General features: G+C 37.4%; 2 protein-coding genes across 3 annotated transcripts; one reads left to right on the top strand and one right to left on the bottom strand.

The window, feature by feature from the left end:
- Positions 1-714: 714 nt before the first annotated feature.
- Positions 715-6,245, top strand: LOC18422553 (uncharacterized). The gene has a single exon (XM_006878500.3). The coding sequence runs from the start codon at positions 3,804-3,806 to the stop codon at positions 6,123-6,125; it is 2,322 nt and encodes a 773-aa protein (XP_006878562.3). The 5' UTR covers positions 715-3,803; the 3' UTR covers positions 6,126-6,245.
- A 10,111-nt stretch (positions 6,246-16,356) lies between these two features.
- On the bottom strand, positions 16,357-21,547 carry LOC18422552 (tubby-like F-box protein 5). Of its 2 annotated transcripts, XM_088862542.1 has the most exons (4): positions 19,790-21,547; positions 19,264-19,351; positions 17,620-17,752; positions 16,357-17,339 (listed from the first exon to the last, which is right to left on the bottom strand). In XM_088862542.1, exons 1-4 carry the CDS (start codon positions 20,174-20,176, stop codon positions 16,667-16,669), a joined length of 1,281 nt encoding a protein of 426 aa, XP_088718668.1. In that variant the 5' UTR covers positions 20,177-21,547; the 3' UTR covers positions 16,357-16,666. The 2 variants fall into 2 exon arrangements, with proteins under 2 accessions (XP_088718668.1, XP_088718669.1); XM_088862543.1 differs by lacking the exon at positions 19,264-19,351.
- Between the last annotated feature and the right edge of the window lie 1,850 nt (positions 21,548-23,397).

Raw genomic sequence — 23,397 nt, 5'->3', positions numbered from 1 at the left:
TCTCTACTTCGTTCATCCAACTCTAATTCTATGTGCGACATCTTCCTTAATCTCTCCATTTTCCTAGATTATCAATCTAACATATCGAAAGTACAGTCTTTTTTGTACTTTCTTAACTACTTCTTCGTCTTTGCTCTTATTATTACTAAATTTGCATTCCATATACTCTGACTTAGTCTAGCTAATTTTAAAACCTTTTGATCCTAGAGCATCCTTCCAAAGTTCTAATTTTATATTGACATCGTTTTTTATTTTATTGATCAAAACTAGTCATTTGCGAACAACACACATAACGGTACCTCATCCTATAGGTGCCTTGTTAAGTTGTCCATAACTCAAACAAAGATGTACGAGCTCAATGCTTCAACCTATTGTCATTGAAAACTCACTTGTCTCTCCACTAGTTGTTCGCACACTAGTTAACGTTCTATTGTACATATCTCTCACCAAGTCGATATAGTATCTGGAGACTCCTTTAGTTTCTAACATCTTCCAAATCAAATCTCGAGGTATTCTACCATAAGCTTTATGTAGGTCAATAAAGATCATGTGGAAGTATTTTCCCTTCACCCTAAACTTCTCAATTGGTTGCCTAAGTAGAAAAATAACTTCAGTTGTTGACTTTCCTGACGTAAATATGGTGTTAATATAGTTAATATAAATATGGTCCATTTTTTTTTGGGTAACCAATATGGTGTATTTACAATCAACTTTATTATTTTATTTTTTTTATTTCTACTTAATTTTATTTGAATTGTGTATAATGCAAATTAAACACATATTTACTTTGAATGCTTTCATTAAACTATTTTTTATTTTTTCAGAATTTTAAAATTTCAAATTTTTTAAACTAATCCTTTTTTTCACTTCGATTTTTTGAGCCTAGTCCAATATATTTGCGATATTTTTACATAAAGTACTTTTGTCGATCTATATTTTTTACCCAATTTTTTCATCCGACTTTTCAAAATAAAAACGATTTATTTCCGATTTATGGTGAGCTGATATATTGATATTCCCCACATGCTAACTATGGTTGGGTCAAGTATGGGTCAAGATCAACACGACCTGGCCTACCCGGTATATATTTTTATGCTAACTATATAAGATAAAATATAATTTTTTGTAATTTTTTTATTTATAGACCAAGACCCAACCCGACCTAGTTGGTCAGGTGCAATTGACTTGGATTTGACCTAAGTCTTGGTCTACTTTGGGCCTAGTCGAGTCGTATCCAGATTGGGGGCCAACCTGGACCCAACCCCACCCATTTGAGATGTCAATTTTTGTTTTTACTTTAAAGTTCACTGTTGTGGTCATTAGCCGTATAGCTTGAATCGCCTAAGCTTGTTCCTGTGAAAGTTTAACATGGTTCTCATAATTCCCACATGTCGTCCTGATTTGCTTCGACTTCCTTTCAATACTTCTAAAGAGCTGTAGTTGGAAAACTATCGGCTAACTTAGAATCTCTTCGCTCTGATGCCAGTTAAGATTATTGATTGGAAAAGTATAGGATGATACTATTTACTTTTCATATCACAATTAATCTTGATCATTGGATGTAAAATTGGGTGGCTACATTTATTCCATTGACCAAACTCAAACTTTCAAAAATATTTCTCGAACTAAGCTATGTGACACATCTAAGTTATCAAATTTTACATCGAATGGTTGTAAGTAATTATGACCACCCTGTTTCAAAAGTAAATGGTCTCATTGTACACAATCCCTGATTGATTAGAGAAATTCTAAACATTGTTCTTAGATAACACAGTGAAAAGACAAATAGCCTACTACAAGGAAACTTTCAACTTAACCTACTTCGAGGGGGAAACCTCCTCGACATGCAATGCACAAAAGATAATTTTATTATTCTTCTTTTGATTCTTACAACATATTATTGATTGGAAATTTATCAAAATGTATATAAAAGATGAATTATTTCACATTTTTACCCATTTCATAAAAGCCCATTAACGTACACACGATCATAAGTTGGCACAGTTGACCATGTGTAAAATGGTAAGTTAAATAGTTAAATAAGGTAAGCTGTATTTTGATAAAATACTCTCTATTTTTATTTATACAGATGATAGTTGCTAATTCAAAATAAGAAAACTGTACCCATATAAGCAATAGAAAGCGGATAGCCCATGTTGTAAACTCTATTTCCACCTTATCATACGCTCTATCTACAGGCCAATGCCTCTAAATGAACAGGGAAATAAAAATACTTGGGAAATTCTTAAGTATTTAACAAGTCCAAATGCGATTGGCAGCCTGCAGTAACGGAATTAAACTTTTCCCTAGGGGCAGGCTTGTTCACTCAATTTCGATGTCATGAACTTCTATATTAGAATTTTCACTCAATTTCGATGTCACGACTCCATTACAATTTCCTGTTACTAACTTTTGGTGGATGATTAGAGAAGGTCAGTGGTTCCGAACCAACGGCTTGTGCTTTGATTAGAGAATGACTTGAGCCTTTAATTTTTTTCATTCTTATATGGGATGGTATTGCATCCACAAGTTGTGGACGCTTAAAAGGGTGATCAAGCACCCTCCCTCATCTAAGTGTCAAAAACAAGTTTCGCCTTTTATTTTTAATTAAAAAATTAAAAATAATATTGACATGCAATTTGGATTTTAGTTTTATTTTTATAATTAGAATTGAATAAAAAATAAAAACATATTTTAAATAAAAATATTGCTCAAAATAAACTTAGGGGTACTTAAGTCATTCTTTTATTTAAAATATTTTGTAATTGTTTTTTATTTAATTATTTTTGTAAGAATGAACCTACAATTCAAAATTTAGAGAAATATCTTATTTAAATAAAAAATAAAAAAATAAAACACTGAAAATAATTTTTAGCCATTAGATATGCCTGCCCTTGTGAAACTGAAATCTCAACCATTAAAAAGGTTCTTGTGTACCTTTCCACCCTTCAACATCATGTGGACAGGATACTTTTCCTCCTTGTATTTCCATTTCCACGCAAGTAATCACACCGTAAACCTGAACAGCAGTTTACGCATGTAATAGCCATAAACCTCCTTTATTTGAATTTCAAACATCCACACCAACATTTCAAGACTCATGTCACAGATACTGTTTTTGCGGCAGAAGTTTTGCAGAAATAGAGGAAGTAAGTCCCATAGAACTCCCCCTTTTAACGTTACTCCACATCTGTGAAAATGATCATAATTTAACATGGGGCATTAGGCATATCAACAATCCCGTACAGTGGGCCCACCTGACTCACTTGAGTTCTATGTTAGTTCTGTCCTGCTTCCAACTTTTCAATTAATCTTTAGGAGAAATTCGATATCTTGCTAAATAATGCATGGTCCATTTCTTTCTCCCTCTTGGCTGTATAAGATATTGATAATGCAATTATCTATCCTTGTGTTTGCATTTGTGTTGAGAAAGTAAAGAATCTAAGTTCTCTAGAAAATAAAGGCTCCAGTAAGGCTTGCAAACGCCTCATCCTAAAGCGACCAACTACGATACCAAACTTGAGAGCTCCAAAGTCAGCCAGCCATCCTCCTCTTACTCAAAGAATACGATGCATCCCCTTCCCTACCCAAGTAAAACTCACCCCACAACCACCAACCTTATAAAACTGCCTCTCATCACCAGAACCCATTGTCACCATCATTCACAATCCCTCTGTTTCTCTTGAAAGGACACCATCATTTAGTTTCTTCCTCTCAACCATTGTCCAATAAACTACCATCCCAAAAGAAAACACCTCCAAACTACACCACAATTGTCCAAGAGACCACCCCTCCAAAGGAACATGTTCAACTTCAACGAGCGTGGTTGGCTCTCGAGGCTCACTCAGTCGAACAGACCAGCCCAAGGCCCACAAGGAACGCCTCAAAGGCAGCCTACCCCAACTAGAGGTTCAACCCCTCAGCCCCAACAACCATCTAAGAGCCCTCAAACCCAAAAACCAACTAGTGCACCCTCTCAAACTCAACAACCATCTAGGCCCATAGCCCCACAAACCCAACAACCTAAGACTAGCACGGAAGCCCTGCCCACCACTTCAAGGCCCTCAGCCCCACAAACCCCACAACCATCTAGGCCTAGCCCACAAGCCCAACGCACCCCTTCCAAGCCTAATGCACCACAAACCCAGCCCACCCCTCAGACTCAACCACCTAGAACAAGCACTAAAGACAAGCCCGCCCCTCAGACTCAACCATCTAGAACAAGTTCAAAAGACAAGCCCAGCCCTCCCAGACCCCAAGCCCCACAAACCAGACAACCATCTAGGTCTAGCTCACAAACCCAGCCCCCTCCAACTCCGCCGCCACCCCCACAAACCCAACAACCATCTAGATCTAGCCCACAAACCCAGCCCACTCCTACAACGCCGACAACCGCACAAACCGAACAACCATCTAAATCTAGCCCACAAGCCCAGCCCACTCCTACGCCCACATCCTCACAAACCCAACAACCATCTGGTTCTACCCCACCAACCCAGCCCACCCCAACTAGGAGCACAGAAACACAAGCCCCACCCACTACATCTAGGCCTACTGCCCCACAGACCAAACAACCATCTAGTTCCAGCCCGCAAAAGCCCCAACTTGAACCTGCATCTGGGTCAAAACTACAAGAAGCCTCAAAGCCAGAGACAGAACCAACTCATCCTCAGCTTGGTGAGGAGCCCACACCCATATCTCAGGCTGAGCCGAAGGTAAGTGCACCCCAACCTAAGCCTCAAGCTGAGCCTGTGCCCAAGCCTGGGCCTAGCAAGCCAGAGACCCAGCCCACATCCATGCCTGAACATCAGCTTGGTGCACCAAAGCCCCAGTCTAGGCCCCAAGATGATCACCAACCCCAAGATAAAAAGAATGAGACCAAGCCTACAAGTGAGCTTGAGTTGAAGTCCATGACTGAGCCCAAGCCTCAGGCTGAGGCCAAGTCCACACAACAGGCACCTGATACAGCAGCCTCCCAGACCCCTGAAGTGGCTGGCCAACAAAAAATTGTTAGTGATAGGGATGATTCCAGAAGTGAGAAAAGACATGGGACTAAGTTTGATGATAGCGAGGAAGAGAGACTCTTGAAAGAAGAAAACATGGAGTCACAACGAGTGGTCGAACCCAAGAAAGAGGAAAAGCCTGAACCAAAGCCCACAGAACAGGCAGGCAATGAGGCAGCCTCTAAGTCTGGTGAAGCAGCTCTGCAACCAGCTATTGTTCATGAGAAAAATACACCCAAAGAGAGAGAGAAAACACCTGAAACCCAGTTAGACAACACCAGAAGAGAGAGACTTGACCCAAACAAGGAGTCAAAACTAGCAGCTGAAGCCCAAAAAGAGGTGCAGCCAGAGGCCAAGGAGGAGGAATCAAAGCAGGCTCCAAGAGAAGATAGTTCAAGATTAAGAAGCACTGCGAGCTTTCCAAGTGGCAAAGAGGGGCGAAATGTAACACCAGTGTGTCAGAACAGAAGGGATAGCACAGCCCAAGGCCTTCAAAGAAACATCAAAGAAGATGTTTCGAGGCTCACTCGCAAATCAATGGAAGCACAACAGAGACAAGCTCTAGATGATATTGGAGTAAGGGTCCTAACACTAGCTGGCGAGAACAGAGGTGCATCTATGGACCTGGGAAGCAAAGACAATAGGGTACCCATATATAGGGGATACAAACTAGACAAGGATGAGGAAGATGCCAATCTCTATGAAAATAACAAGCAGAAGGACCTTGAAGAAAGGTACACACCAGTGGGTGGGGGGACACCTTTAGCCAATTATGTGAACAATAACATACAGAGCATCAACAATTCAGTACTCTATAACAGTTCATGCAATAACGAGAATCCAGGAGTTCACATGTTTATTTTTAACAATGCTGAAGAAGCAATACAAGAGGATAATTACCCTGTGAGGAAGACTGATAAAAGTATAACTGAGAATGAGGAGAATCCATTATTGAAAACACCGAGGATTAGGAGGAGGTGCTTGAGAGCCATGTTCTTGGAGTCTGATTCAGATCCAGAGGAACCTGATAAGCCACGCCGACATGGTTGCCGTTACGATTATAAAGCAAAAGGTAAGGAGGACTCATCTTCTGCAACAACTAGAAATGGTGGCCAGGCTTAAGGTACCAGCAAATGGCCAATAAGGTTGTTGCCCACCATTTGTTACAATGAACTTATGCATGGATGTACAGACATAAACATGAATAATTCCAGTACCATAAGAGATATATTGTTTTCTGGAGTGACTTTCCTTGTATGAATTACATTGATTTCTTCCACTCTGTCAAATCTCACAGGGACTCAACAACCAATAATTATTAATAGAAGTCTCCCTCTCCCCCTACACTTTCCTCCCCCCCCCCCCCCCCCCCCCCTCTTCTTTCCGCCCCCACCGAAACCTTCCCTCCTCCTTTCTACACGCTGTGCATGTGTGTGTTGTCATGCAGCGAATGCTTTAACTACAACTATAAAGAATATTTTTTATGTAGTAATTCTATCAATCTGGGTGGTTGAAATCTTTTTAAATACCATTCTCTTATATTTTTATTTTCTTCTGATAAATAATCTTTTTTGAGAAAATCCTTATTTATTTTTCTTTGTTTTCTTTCTAGCTTGGCTGCTAGATAGGCTGCTATATATTCTTCTGAATATTGAATATTATCATTAATATCATCCTCTATCTGTAGTGTACAGACTTGGAAGTCTTGTAATTCTTCTATACTGGGTTCAGTATTAGAAGTTGTGGGATGAGTTTGAGATGTATATGTTGGAATTACAATATTATCCCTGGTCCTATGTGTTCTTTGAAATTGTATGTCTGAATGGGATGAAGAAGGTTGTTTAGGAGGTGGTAATATGATAACATTTGGGTTGTGTGAATATGATTTTCTACTTGGTATGCTTTGTTTACTATTTCTCTTCCTATTGATATTAATATCATCCTGCACTTGCAAATTGTGAAGTGTATTTTGAAATTGAATTTCTACATTACCATCTGTATGTTCTATTATTTGGTTAGGAATATGATGTTGAGGAATTTCTTGTGGTTGGTTGGCATTTTGTAATGCCCATGATTGGGGTAATATAATATCTGACCATTTTATGGTTTTTGGAACAATCATATTTGATTTTTCTATATTTGTTTGGAATAAGATTGTTTGATCTTTTTTATCAAGTTTTAAGGTATTAGGACTTAATGTATTCATGACCTTATAATATATTCTATAGACTATAGCCAGATTTTGTGAACCATGGACCATATTAAATCCATGTGTTTTTAGATTTATTGTCAATATGTCTAAGATATTCGGGTCGGTTAAAGAAACAGAAAAATTAGGAAAACAGTTAAAATATATTGGACCACTACAGAGACTGGATTCAACCATGCCTAGTAGAGAGTCTGTGAATATATTGTGTCTTGTATCTCTTAGGCATACAAGCACAGAAATGTTTAACCCTAAACGGGTTAAAGGTTTCACGGCTATTTGGATGAGGCCAATGTGTAAATATTTATAATTATTTTCTTTATGTTTTTCTATTACTTTTTTTTAAAGTAGGTGAAAGTCTTCTTGGTTTTGTGTTACTGATAGACTTTCTTCTACAGTCTTGATGGCATATCCCATCTTAAGTTTGAATGATCCTTTATTATAAACATCATGAATTGGTACCTTAGGAATATTCCAATTTTGAATAGTTTCCTCAATATCATTTATAATAATTTGTTCTTTATTCTTTACTCTAAGTTTTGAAGATGAAGATACAGTTTTACCAGTAAGATTCTTTATGAGATTAGCCATCCGTAGGTTGCGGATAATGACAATCTGGACATTCAGTGGCCTTAGCTTTTTTCCCTAAGCGGCTCTCTTGGCCTTGGCGGTACTTTTCGCATCGGCTTTCACTTGTCTCTTGTCTTAACTCTCGGACCAACTTTCTTGGTGGTTAATTTCACTTAGTATCTTATGGGAAAGTGTCTCTTAATCTTAATCTTATAGAGTGAAAAGAACAGTATCACAAATTCTTCAGTTGTAACTGTTTGCACAGTTCCACTTCTAATACGAACTGATTGCAAAGCCGCCAAAGATATTCTGCAAAAAGATGTAAAAAATTTGATTTCTAAACAAATATTTGCCCGCTGGCAGGCTATTCTCTCTGCCTTTGATTTCTCTATTGAACATCTTCCCGGGTCTTCTAACTCTTTACCCGATTTTCTGACCCGTGAATTTTTGCAGGAGGGGCAACACTGACGCCAACGACGAATCACCACTTTCACTTGCACTTCAATTATTCCAAGAAAATCAATCTGATAAGGATCTTTCATCCTTAAATATGGGCTCCCGAGGCAATACTCGCCGGGGAAAACAACCCATGCATTCTTTAGTTCCATATGAAGGGGAACCTTCACCCTTGAATATTCGCTCACCATCTCAATCCCCAATCCATCAAATCACTTACCCAGAAGCACGAACTTCAACTCCTACATTCTCACCAGCTCAGTCCAAATCCATTCCTCCTACCAATATTCCACGATCCGAATATATTGAAAGAGCCTTTTTAATAGACATTACCATTGATGAACACCAAGTTCACATGGATCCAAGCAAGCTTGCACCATTATACCTACTTAATCATCTTAATCCTATCAATGGGGTTAAGACTCGAGAGTATTATGAAGCCATTCTAATGGAAACAGGGTCCATCTCTGTTGTCCACTACTTTCAACAGAATACCCGAATAATAGCCTATTCAAAAGTCCAGATAAAGAAACTTCTTTCATATACTGAGTGGGGTTCCAATCCCGCACAAGGAAAGAAATTGCAAAATCCAGAGTTTTCTTATAAATATTTTAAAAACGCTGAGTACATAGAGGGTTGGCACAAATTTTTCTATTATCAAAATCCTAACAATACACATAGCTGGTATTTACAGTTCCGGCTACCTATTTTTGAAAGGTTCCCCACTTGGTTTCAAAACTGGTATTTTGTGTGGGGATCAACTGCTATGATTTTACCTCCTGCTTTTAAGGAGTTGCAGGATCAGTTTATACAATACAATAATATTGATAATTCAGTTGACACTCACCTTTACTTTATGGCCTTGTATCAAATCCCTTGGATTATGAAATGGGATTATACCATATCACCCAATACCACAAATGATTATACATACATCCCTCGTTTATGAAAAACCATATATGTTAAATGGTGGGATATCTTCCAAATGGATCTCACCAAAGCCACTCCAAAAAGAATACCACCCAAAGCACCTAAATACCAGGAAAACCCAAATACTCCAAACACCTCTTTTGATTTTCCAACTTACCTTCGAAATATGCTTCAAACCAACCCACATGCCTCCAAAGAAGAACTGGAGAAACAAATGAAAGAAATTTTTGCTGAAGCCGGAAGAAAACCCACATCTTCCGAAGAAACAGTCCAATCTTCTCCACTCCACACAAATAGGTACCTCCAACTCAGTCAAAAGGATCCAGAAGAGACAGACCCAGAAGAAACAGATCCGGAAGAGGATGATCCTGAAGAATTCAGTCAGAGATCATAACTTCATCATCCATGACATCACCATCCAGAGAAGCAATAAAAGACAAGATATCAAGATACTATATGGGGCAAACAAGGGTCCCACTACCGACAGCAAACACTGTACTCCAATTGTAATAAGGCCAAAAGTGCCACTGTGCATAGATGCTTTTACTTTTAGTTTTTGTCTTTTTGTTCAAAGAGCATCTCCTTATGCTCTCGCTCTTTTGTCTTTTTGTTAAAAGAGCATCTCCTTATGCTCTCGCTCTTATCTTCTAGAACCTCCATTATTTCTTTTTTGTTTTCTTACTGGTCCACCACTCTCCCTCTTTTGTCACCTTCTGCCGACAAAGTATCTCTCTCTTTTGTCACCTTCTGTCGACCTCTTTTGTCACTTTCTACCGACGATATCCGGCCAACCTGTCCATTTTATCTCCCCAAGAGATTCCTTTCGGGACTCCACTATAAATGGGAAGCTCCTCCTCTTCTTCGAGGCAGGGCCTCACTCTTCCCATATCCTCTCTTATCTTCAACCTCTGAGCCTCTTCAACCTCTGAGCCTCTTCAACCTCTGAGCCTCTTCAACCTCTGAGCCTCTGCACCCTCTAAACCTCTGCAACCTCTAAACCTCTGAACCTCTGCAACCTCTAAACCTCTAAACCTCTGAACCTCTGCAACCTCTGAACCTTTGCAACCTTTCAGACCCCTGCAACCTTCCAGACCTCTGCAAACTTCCAGATTTCTTTTAACCTCATCCTCCAGGCCTGAAAACTCAACCTCTGCACCATTACTCTCACAGCAATAGTTCTGCAGCTATCTTCGCCCTCATAGCTCAAACAGGTTCTCTCTTACCTTGCTTTATTACTTATGTGTGATTGTAATATCCAAGATTTACCTTCATACTGCCCTCATCACTGGAAGTTATGGTTAAAAGATATGTGTTTAGAAAAGAATATTATTATTCCCTCATTTGATAAAATTCAAACAATAGAAGAAAAAACATATATAAGTACTGATGGTACTACAACAGCTAGTACACATCCACCTGAAAAAAGTATTATACTTAAAGCAAGTATACCAAAAAAGAATGAGCCTATACATTCCCAATCTTTCTATGATAGCGTAGCTACACCATATAAAGCTATACCTAAAGAAATAAATAAAAAACAGGAATACATACCTCATATTGTGGAACAAAACAATTATACAAATCTCTATCTACAATCCATAGGAAAACAAACAGAAAGAATAGAAAGAATAGTATCCAAAGAAAAAGCTATTCTACCATCTATTCCTAAATCAGTATTATTCAAACCACCTCCTGAGTTAAATAAAAATAAATTTCACATTGGAGAAAATAATAAATCTCTTATGGATCAATTAATTTCCAAACTCTCCCAATTAGATATAAAAGGAATACCTTCATCCCAAATCAATATTCCTCCATCAACCCTTACTTCTCAAATACCTGAGTCTTCTGATAAAGGAAAAGCTGTAATACCTGAGCATGAAACAATGATGCTAACAGAAGAAGAACCCATTATAGAGGATACAATCCAAAATCAAGAAAAAGCATTTATGGATACTACACCTCTAATGGACACTATCAATAAAATAGCTTATGAAAAATATTGGAAACCCATAACAGCCTTACCCTATCATAAAAGACCTACCCCTGTTGATATTCAAATGGAAGAAGATTCAATACAACAGGCAGTATCTTATTCAGGAAGATCAATAGTCAATTGGCAAATTGATGGATTATCAGAATTGAAAATACTAGATGTCATGAGACATATGACCATGTATGCCTCTGCTAATAAAATGGCAGGAAATCCTGACCAAGAAGTAGCTAAAGCAATAGTTAATGGATTTACAGGATGGTTAAGGGGATGGTGGGATTTTTATGTAGATGATGATACCAAACAAAGAATTTTGAATAATACAAGACAATGGACAGGGAGAAATGAACAAAATCAAGAAGTCATATATACAGAAAGTGATGCTGTCAATACTTTGATATATACAATCACTTTACATTTTGTAGGCAGTACCTCATTACTAGCAGCAAGATCAGAAGATCTGCTATCTAACTTACGCTGTCCTACTCTATCTCATTATAAATGGTACAAAGATGTATTTTTCTCAAGATTATTAATACGAGAAGACTGTCAGCTAGATCATTGGAAGGAAAAAATTACCAGTATGTTATAAGTGTGGTAAAATAGGACATTATAAACACCAATGTAAATTAAAAAAGAAAATAGAATCATTAAATTTAGACGATACAACAAAATTAAAATTAAAAAATATACTTTCTTATAATTCTACTTCCTCCACTTCTAGTGAATCTTATACAGAAGAAATAGATAGTAATGACCTTGATCTTATAGGAACAAATAGTTCTTACACTACAACTTTATTACATTGACAGAAGGAACTGGTATTGTTGGTACTTCTGAAGATTCAGGAGTATCTTTTATGTTTTCATTTATTAAGTCATTGAATTCGACTTCATCTGTCTCAGATTCTTGTTGAGACATTTGTTGCAATTCTAGCATTTGAATTCTTCCTTTTAATTGTATTATTTCAGTTTTTATTTCTTTAATCTCTTTTTTGAGATCAGAGATTGTAGGTTCTTTTTGAGAGTGTGTTGATCACTTACTCGTTTGATAATAGCAGAGAAATTATATTCATCTGGATTTTTTATAATAGGTAACGATTTTGATTTATTTTTTGTAATATTGATAAATTAAGTAATGATAGCTCTTTTTTCATCAGGATCATTTATTTTGTCTATAATGTCCAAAATAAAATTGTTTTCTTGTGTAAGTGTATGAACATTATATTGAGGTAGTGGACAACTACATTCTTCTGATGATTCTGTAGTAGTTGTATTGAACTAGTGATTGTAAAATTCTATAATAATTAAGACAGAACAATATGATTCCTATTAACGGAACTATTGAGATATCAAGTACTATCCACTGAGCATAACTAGTATTGCCTATTTTAATATTAAATAAAATCTTAAATTGCATAATATGCAAACATAAGTAAACACATACTAGGTCCACACTTTATTAATGTACAAGAGAAATTTTACATGAAAAGATATTACATAGAGGAAACAATAAAAGCAGAGAAATAAACAGCGAGAGATAAACAATAAATGGAGAGATAAACAGAGTAGGGTTTTAAGCAAAGAGATAGGAAACTTACTGAGCACATAAACAGTAACTGGAAAATAACTTCCAGTGATGAGGGCAATATGAAGGTAAATCTTGGATATTACAATCACACATAAGTAATAAAGCAAGGTAAGAGAGAACCTGTTTGAGCTATGAGGGCGAAGATAGCTGCAGAACTATTGCTGTGAGAGTAATGGTGCAGAGGTTGAGTTTTCAGGCCTGGAGGATGAGGTTAAAAGAAATCTGGAAGTTTGCAGAGGTCTGGAAGGTTGCAGGGGTCTGAAAGGTTGCAAAGGTTCAGAGGTTGCAGAGGTTCAGAGGTTTAGAGGTTTAGAGGTTGCAGAGGTTCAGAGGTTTAGAGGTTGCAGAGGTTTAGAGGTTGCAGAGGTTTAGAGGGTGCAGAGGCTCAGAGGTTGAAGAGGCTCAGAGGTTGAAGAGGCTCAGAGGTTGAAGAGGCTCAGAGGTTGAAGATAAGAGAGGATATGGGAAGAGTGAGGCCCTGCCTCGAAGAAGAGGAGGAGCTTCCCTTTTATAGTGGAGTCCCGAAAGGAATCTCTTGGGGAGATAAGATGGACAGGTTGGCCGGATATCGTCGGTAGAAAGTGACAAAAGAGGTCGGCAGAAGGTGACAAAAGAGAGAGATACTTTGTCGGCAGAAGGTGACAAAAGAGGGAGAGTGGTGGACCAGTAAGAAAACAAAAAAGAAATAATGGAGGTTCTAGAAGATAAGAGCGAGAGCATAAGGAGATGCTCTTTTAATAAAAAGACAAAAGAGCGAGAGCATAAGGAGATGCTCTTTGAACAAAAAGACAAAAACTAAAAGTAAAAGCATCTATGCACAGTGGCACTTTTGGCCTTATTACAATTGGAGTACAGTTTGCTGTCGGTAGTGGGACCCTTGTTTGTCCCATATAGTATCTTGATATCTTGTCTTTTATTGCTTCTCTGGATGGTGATGTCATGGATGATGAAGTTATGATCTCTGACTGAATTCTTCAGGATCATCCTCTTCCGGATCTGTTTCTTCTGGGTCTGTCTCTTCTGGATCCTTTTGACTGAGTTGGAGGTACCTATTTGTGTGGAGTGGAGAAGATTGGACTGTTTCTTCGGAAGATGTGGGTTTTCTTCCGGCTTCAGCAAAAATTTCTTTCATTTGTTTCTCCAGTTCTTCTTTGGAGGCATGTGGGTTGGTTTGAAGCATATTTCGAAGGTAAGTTGGAAAATCAAAAGAGGTGTTTGGAGTATTTGGGTTTTCCTGGTATTTAGGTGCTTTGGGTGGTATTCTTTTTGGAGTGGCTTTGGTGAGATCCATTTGGAAGATATCCCACCATTTAACAGATATGGTTTTTCCCAAACGAGGGATGTATGTATAATCATTTGTGGTATTGGGTGATATGGTATAATCCCATTTCATAATCAAAGGGATTTGATACAAGGCCATAAAGTAAAGGTGAGTGTCAACTGAATTATCAATATTATTGTATTGTATAAACTGATCCTGCAACTCCTTAAAAGCAGGAGGTAAAATCATAGCAGTTGATCCCCACACAAAATACCAATTTTGAAACCAAGTGGGGAACCTTTCAAAAATAGGTAGCCGGAACTGTAAATACCAGCTATGTGTATTGTTAGAATTTTGATAATAGAAAAATTTGTGCCAACCCTCTATGTATTATGACAGTGCTGTAGATCCTGGCGTAAAGTGGTATCAGAGCCATAACAGTGAAACACTGTCAAACAAATTACAACAGTAGAACTATTCCACTGTGGAACTGTGCAAACAGTTACAACTGAAGAATTTGTGATACTGTTCTTTTCACTCTATAAGATTAAGATTAAGAGACACTTTCCCATAAGATACTAAGTGAAATTAACCACCAAGAAAGTTGGTCCGAGAGTTAAGACAAGAGACAAGTGAAAGCCGATGCGAAAAGTACCGCCAAGGCCAGGAGAGCCGCTTAGCGAAAAAAGCTAAGGCCACTGAATGTCCAAATTGTCATTATCCGCAACCTACGGATGGCTAATCTCATAAAGAATCTTACTGGTAAAACTGTATCTTCATCTTCAAAACTTAGAGTAAAGAATAAAGAACAAATTATTATAAATGATATTGAGGAAAATATTCAAAATTGAAATATTCCTAAGGTACCAATTCATGATGTTTGTAATAAAGGATCATTCAAACTTAAGATGGGATATGCCATCAAGACTGTAGAAGAAAGTCTATCAGTAACACAAAACCAAGAAGACTTTCACCTACTTTTAAAGAAAGTAATAGAAAAACATAAAGAAAATAATTATAAATATTTACACATTGGCCTCATCCAAATAGCCGTGAAACCTTTAACCCGTTTAGGGTTAAACACTTCTGTGCTTGTATGCCTAAGAGATACAAGACACAATATATTCACAGACTCTCTACTAGGCATGGTTGAATCCAGCCTCTGTAGTGGTCCAATATATTTTAACTGTTTTCCTAATTTTTCTGTTTCTTTAACCGACCCGAATATCTTAGACATATTGACAATAAATCTAAAAACACATGGATTTAATATGGTCCATGGTTCACAAAATCTGGCTATAGTCTATAGAATATATTATAAGGTCATGAATACATTAAGTCCTAATACCTTAAAACTTGATCAAAAAGATCAAACAATCTTATTCCAAACAAATATAGAAAAATCAAATATGATTGTTCCAAAAACCATAAAATGGTCAGATATTATATTACCCCAATCATGGGCATTACAAAATGCCAACCAACCACAAGAAATTCCTCAACATCATATTCCTAACCAAATAATAGAACATACAGATGGTAATGTAGAAATTCAATTTCAAAATACACTTCACAATTTGCAAGTGCAGGATGATATTAATATCAATAGGAAGAGAAATAGTAAACAAAGCATACCAAGTAGAAAATCATATTCACACAACCCAAATGTTATCATATTACCACCTCCTAAACAACCTTCTTCATCCCATTCAGACATACAATTTCAAGGAACACATAGGACCAGGGATAATATTGTAATTCCAACATATACATCTCAAACTCATCCCACAACTTCTAATACTGAACCCAGTATAGAAGAATTACAAGACTTCCAAGTCTGTACACTACAGATAGAGGATGATATTAATGATAATATTCAATATTCAGAAGAATATATAGCAGCCTATCTAGCAGCCAAGCTAGAAAGAAAACAAAGAAAAATAAATAAGGATTTTCTCAAAAAAGATTATTTATCAGAAGAAAATAAAATATTTACATATAATAGGTACCATTGTAAACAAAAAACCGCACCAATCACCATATTCAAAATCCTAGACACAAGTGTACATGCAAACTAACTAAAGAATTGATTTGTTTTTTATTGCCGTAAGACGGTAAAAGTAACTGCCAAATTCCCCATTTGGCTAATCTTTAGGTCATGCATCCTGGACTGCAACAATACTTATTTAGAAAGCTTTCATCCATTAAGAGGACTATAAAACAAAATCATTCAGCATGGCAAATGATACGACTGAGTGTTCACAAAATTAAATACACAATTGAGATGATAAAAGATAAAGACTCATGAGAACCGCTAATTTACTTTACTCAACCAGTGCACCATAGATGAGAAGCAAAATCGTTACCACTAAAATCCTTAAGTGTGTCTGCACATCAAGAGGCACTCAACGATGAAGATTAGTATAGAGCAAGTGGCTTCTTGTAAAACATATATTTACATTACAAGCTTCACAAAGAAGATCATCTTGCCCAGAAAATGAGAAAACACAGTATAATAAGATGACCAACTTCCAAAGAGCAAAAATGGAGCAAAAGCTATCAGCATTTCACTCATTTCAGGCATACTGGTTATCTGAAACTGACAAAAATAGGCATGCCCTATGTCAATTCAGTGCATATTCTCTGTCAGTCAGTGGTCATTCACATGCCAGCTTTGTATCAAAGCTACTCAAGCAGATTGCAAAGGCCTGGAAGGCAGAGAGGGGATAACGATAATCCATAGTAAAGATATCCCTTCCAATCTTCCCAAATTGGAGTATAACTTTGTCTTGCTCTGCCATGGAAATCGGGTGTGAAGGCTCAACAGCTGCCACAAGCTGGAAGTTCTTAACAGACGCCACAGTAACTCGACCTCTAAAGTTGAGGCACCAACATTGCAACTGTTCATGCCATCTAGGAGCTTTGTTCTTCAAAACCAAAGGTTCTTCTTTACTGTGAAATGAAATTGGAAGCTCAGAGAGGCTTGTTGAGCTGAAATCTATTATGGGGTCCTTTGATTTCGTGGCAGAGAGAAGTGAGAAAGGTTCATCGAGTGCATTGGGGAACTCGATTGGGGTTGGAGCCGTTCCTCCCTCTTGAACTGCAGAAAATGGAATAGAATTCATCGTGCATTGCATTCTTCTTGGACCCCGAGTTCCAAGGACATTAAGTTCGTAAGCTATAGTAGCAATATTGTAGCTACCAGCTGGTACTCTTGGAGAAACTTGTTTTGAATGGATTCTTCTACTTGATCTTCTGTTTGATAGAACTGCACTACTATGTGGAGGTTGACTGTCATATATTGTGAACTTGGTGCCAAGGAAATTTGACCTGGACGAGTTTTATTAATGATTTAGAAGAAGGAAAGAAAATGTAAAGAATGCATGAATCCCATTTGAATTTTGAAGTGGGGTTGTGATAGAAGATGTGTTTTTTTTTCATTTGAAGTAACTGACGTTATACATTTATATATAATATCACATGTACCACTTGCTGTTTACAGTGGCATAACAAAAAAGTCAGCGAAGGCTTTAAACAAATTGTACCCAAAAAAAGGAAGACTAAGAGTAAATACCACTAAAACCCAAAACGACAGAAGAAGAGTTTTTACCTCAATTTTCCTACATATGTATTGCTTGCCCGAGAAAAATCATCAGCATCTAAAGAGATTATGAAATCCGTGCTTGTGGCTCGCCTGATCTTTCGAGCAGCAAGCAGCAATTTTCCATTCTGAACCAACAGGGCTGCAAATCAAGGCAGAAACCTTATATTAGGCAATAAAGACAAGTCGCATTAAGGAGAGATGAAAACTAGATCTCTTTTTCCTGTCTCTAGGATAATGTGAAGCCAAACAGAGGTGACATATGCTTGGGGGTCATCACTATTGTGCAGTCATTTTGGCTGTTGGTGAAGACGTGTCAGCGGCGAACAAACTGGTAAGCTCAGAAAGAAGCAAGTATGTGGTTGAAATGAGCTTTTCCGTCGTGGACTCCATAGGGTAATAAAAATGGATTTAAAACTATGTTGTTATACAAAATTGAAACATCAGAAGCAAAACCAAATTCAGTTCCTAGAATGGATGATGCGATGTGAATCATTCTATGGGACTACTGTCCGCAACTATGTAAACGGGGTCCTAAAACGCAAATAATTGTCCTAATTAAGTACCTCATTCATAGTCTTTACCATAGGTTAGGACTCGGGTAGGTTCTTTGTGAGCATACTATTGCAAACCAAGTAGAACTGGGCGCTATTTGAATTTTTAAAACAAATTTCTTACTGACTGAGAACCTGCAACTACTTATTTATGCAAGGTATGAACCATGAAAGTAAGCAAAAATGATTTCTAGTACACTCCATTAAAATGCATAATCTACTTTATCACCGCATTTTGTGAGAGTTTGCAAAGTAAATTCCTCAATATCAAGATGGAACAACCTTAAAAGCGTACCATCCTACCAGAACTTGGGAGTTGTGACTACAAGTTGCTATGCTTTTTAAGCAACCGTGGTTTTAATCCAATCCAACAGCAAGACCAGTGCTAAACCTAAATTTTCAAACCCAAAATCCAGTAGGGAAAGAGACAAAAATCAAAACTCTGGTAACTTCAAAGCTATGAATCATCATCATCATCAGAGCTTTTTCCCAACTATTTGGGGTAGGCTTGGCTCAAAGTTATAGATAAAATTGCTAAAAGCATGGTAAATTAAGACAGGCAAGAGTTGCAAATCTAGGGGGCGATGCTTGTCCAAAACCCAAATGTTGCAGCCAAAATTCAAAGTTTGGGTTGATTTTTTATATTGATAACTACATCTTTCCAATTTTTTCAGTGAAAATTAATTCACAAACATCAGTCTAGAAACTCTAAATAGAGGCAGGCCAACTATATTTTGGGGAAAGAGGGGAAAACAGGCTTTAGTCAAAAGACCCAAACAATCACGAGCACCAAGAAAGATTATTTTCTGAAAATTTTGATTATTTAACCTATAGGAAAAGAAAGTGGCTTTATCTTGTGAATCGTTACTGTGTCTGGACCAGATCAGTGACAACGACTGGAGAATCCCCACCTGAACTATAAGCCAAAAGGGTGTACAAATTAAAACAATAAAAGAAAAGGTTTTGAACTTTGAAGCAACAAAGTAAGCAAGTAATGATTTGACCGCACAAGTAATCAAACGCTGCAATCTTAGTTATCTCTCGCTCTCGCTCTTTCATGCATCCATTGGGGAAGGTGAAGAGGTAGGTCATGATATACCTGGAGTGAGACCCAAGTAGAGGTGATAAGTGGATGTCGCCCTTTCCCTTTTGATAAAGCACTGTATAGGAGCATCGCGAGGTCCAGGCTGCGTAAAGTTAAGAACAACGCATCATTTCACTCAAGTTTCCTCAGTCATGTAAGTTTTCTATCCTCAAAAATGAAAAAAGCCGTATACGTCAACTCCTCTTATTAAGAAAATGTCTAAACGTGACATAGATGTTCCACTCTTGTCTCAACAAGTAATCATACACCATTCTTCAGATCTCCACTTTATCACTGATATAGGCTAGGCTCATGTCCCTCTCTCTCTCTAAATTGGGTGCTCTCTCTCTCTTCTAAAATTGGGTGGTCTCTGTATCTAGCACACAGAGCAAAACCAAAGACAGCAACGCACAGGACACACAAACGAAGAGCAATCACAGATTAACCGACCATTGAAATAAAATTGAAATACAGGATCAGAAAAAAAGAAAGGAATAAAAGGAATAGAGAGAGAGAGAGAGAGAGAGGGTGAGGAAAATACCTGCTTCAATGAAATGGGGAAAGTGATCTTGCCACATTGCTCTGGTGTCTTCACAATCTCCTTTGTTATCTCTCTCCACGACCTACAAACAGCAGCACAGGCCACCACATGCTTTCTGGCTGGCCATGAACTCTCGCTTTCTTCAACCCTTTGAATCACATCCAGAAGCAACTCAGGGGGTAAATTCGCCCATCGACTTTGCTCAAATATATGAGGAAATTGGTATCGATCACCCTCTATTCTCTCTATTGACGAAGACGATGCACCATTGTAATAAGATCGAGCTCGGCTATGAGATATCAGTCTTCCCTCCAGACCTCGCCTCGACATGCTCCCGATCCCATCTCTCATCTCTCTAAGCTCCCGAACTATGCTTTTGAACGACATGCCTCTCTCTCTCTCTCTCTCTCTCTCTCTCTCTCTCTCTCTCTCTCTCTCTCTCTCGTACAAAGTAACAGTCTTTAGATCAATTTGCAAAACGATGGCCTAAAGATGGAAACCTTCATTAAAAGGAAAGTGTATAAGATAGAAGGGCAGCTGGCAAATCACCGAGCCAACTCTCTGCTTTTTTTTTACAAAGTAAACATACAGGAACTTTTCAAAAGCATCACATCAAGCTTTCAGATCTGCTTATACAGGCCCCCAAAACATCAAAGAAACCACATATCCTCCCTCTAGATTCTCGTTTTCTTTCTCTAGATACTCGTTTTCTCATCTCTTTGGGCACATTAGATGTGCTACACAAGCCTGATTCTTTTCTCAAAATTTTCATCCAGAAAAGAACTTGTTCTTGCGAAGATCTCACAAAAATTGAGGTGTTCTCGAGTTTTCAAAAAGCTCAAGGCTCGAGTGGAAAGAATTCTCGTTGAAAGAAGGAAAAGCTCAATGCATGAGAATCCTTTTTGTAAAGGCTATGTACGCCATCTTTTTCTCTCTCTACAAATACAAGTCCACCACATAGTAAATAAATAAACCCTAAATGTTCACTTCGTATTACTGTTCATTCGCTGGTCATGGAAAGAATCCCGCAATTCAACCACAGTTTACAGCATGATTGAAAGGATTTGAGCTCAGAATAAACAAAGCTTTTCATGTTCACTGTAGAGAGAGGTACTCAAATCCTCAGTCTTTTCACAATGAATTGAAGCTATCGATTTAGTAGCAAAGCAGCAACTTTTGCAACTGTGATATTCCTAAATCACCTCAATTTTCGACTTCAGAGATCTGATTTCACCCCGGAAATTCCTAAATCTCCACCTAGGAATTTCGCCTGCAAAAAATGTTCAATCCAAAAACCACACCAGCAAACACATTCCAATCTCTGAAAAGATAAAGCTTCAAAGCTCAAAGCAAAAAGAAAATGCTCCAACAAAGAAAACCTTACATTTGCACAGTAAAAACCAAAGACAACCAAAATAAACCCAAAGTTAAATCTCCGGAACCAACAGCTAGAAGTGTGACTCCAAGCTGCAATGTTGTCCCAATTTTGGCCGGAAAATCTCACCCTATGGCCTGAAACACACCGGAAGATAACCAGAACCCTGCAAACTTCACCTAAAATTTACCTACTTCACGTTGAAATATTGGTCGAATCAATTAATTCCAGCTTTATGCTTAGCTAAAATGGTCGGAAATTGGCAGGAAAACCATTTGGAATCCTGAAAATTCATCAAAATTTTGCCCCGTTTTCTCCGTTTTAAGACAAGGCACTCCTGACCACCGGATTTCAAACCCTTAACTCAACCCGCTTCAATTTGCATCCCATCCCATTTATTTAAAGCTCGACTTTGTTTTATTAAATAATTATTTACGGGAAAGAAAGAGAGAGGCTGCATTTTCCCATGCTACCCTTGACTGTGGGCCCTTTTTGAAGATTCCCGCACAATTCCCTTAATTCAGAAGATAAATATGAGAATTTCCCTCTTTTTATGTGGAAATTTGTTTCTTTATGAAATTTCGTAAAAAAATAATTATCGCGGACGAGGCGGAGAGCTTGCGTAACCTTTTTCGCATTCCTTTTTCACTTTTATTTTTTATTTTATTTTTGAATAATTCGGTGTGGGGATACTCTTTTTTCAAATGGATTAGGAGTAACCTTTTTTAAGGCATTAGTGAGGTGGAGGTAGCAGTGAAAATAGAAACATCGTGGTGGCCCTATTGGTTTGGTTCAACCGGTGATCCAGATTAAATTGGATCTTGATCGGATTGTCGATCATCATCATCAAAGTTTTTTATTTTAACTACTTGAGATCGTGAGATCGCATTTCTGAATCATGGTCTGTCATTATGTTCTATCTAAGGTCAATAGTTAATGAGGCTATAGGTCCCCATATGTTTTCTCATCATTTTCAACAATATCTTTTTGGGCCTATTCTTTGTTTTTTTTTAGCTTTCTATTTCAAACAACTTGGACCTCTTAAGAGATGTTGTATTTGACCATCTAAGTCTACTTTCTATCATCTTTTCTACTATTAGATATTAGAGTATGTATGTCTATATTGATATACATCATTATGAATACATAATGAGATATATATATATATATATATATATATATATATAAATACTCTAATATTGAAGCCACACCTAAGTTCGAATGTATTCACTTTGAATTCTATTATTTATTATATTGTCACTCATCTATCTCAACATCATCATCTCAGCTACACTTATCTTATAGGTACATGGTTTCTTAACCGCCCAACATTGTGCCCTATAAATCAAAGTTGGTCTCACAGTTATCATATGAAAATATTAAAAAACATACTTTATATTAATATAGATGGAAGATCCAAAAAATATTAAAAAGAAATAAAAAAAAATTGAGATTTATACGATGTGAATTTAAAAAAAGCTAAAAAAAAATAGATGAGCTTAAAAATATAAAAAAAAGTGATTTCATGGAAAAACGAGGTCTGGACTCATATCATCTCGAAACCAATTCGTTTCCCAACGAATTCCCATCCAAATCGGTAAACTAGATCACAATTGGTTTTGAAACACTTATTTGCACCAACATTGCTTGCCGTTTCTACGAGGCCTATGATCTAAAATCTATTTCTACTATTTATTATAAAATTTGTAGTAAATTTGTAGTTCAAACAATAGTATAAATTTCATAGATATATGAATACTTGAAAATGGACGGTTTGCATAAATGTATTATAATATACATTATTTATAGTGTTTGAAATTTTATTTTCTTTTTTTTCATGATCGATTTGAAGGGTTTAACACTCCAAAGCAGCGTTTAAAAAATCGCCGAGTCGAACCGGACTCGCCCGGTTCGACTCGGATTTCACGAAAATGGACCGGATCGTTTCAAGAATCGGGAATCATCCGGTTCTAGAGAGAACCGGACGATTCCGCACAGTGACTCGCCGATTCATTTTGCGGAATCGGCGAGTCCGTGAAGAACACGGGTTGCACAGTGTTCTTCACAGATTCTTTCAAATTTGTCATTTTTTGATCATTTTTTTTGTTTTTTTTGGCATGTGATCTGATTTGCAGGCTGTAAACAGCTTTATTCAGCTTTTTCAAGAATTAAATGGTGGAAAAATTGGTTGTTTTTGGATCACAAAAATTTCGGGGTTTAGGGTTTCCGACTT

This window comes from Amborella trichopoda, chromosome 3 (assembly GCF_054954075.1).
Source record: "Amborella trichopoda isolate Santa Cruz 75 chromosome 3, AtrichopodaSantaCruz75HAP2 v2.0, whole genome shotgun sequence".
NCBI classification, from domain to species: Eukaryota; Viridiplantae; Streptophyta; class Magnoliopsida; order Amborellales; family Amborellaceae; genus Amborella; species Amborella trichopoda.
The sequence above is the reverse complement of the archived record's forward strand: the minus strand, read 5'-3'. Positions and strand labels throughout refer to the sequence as shown.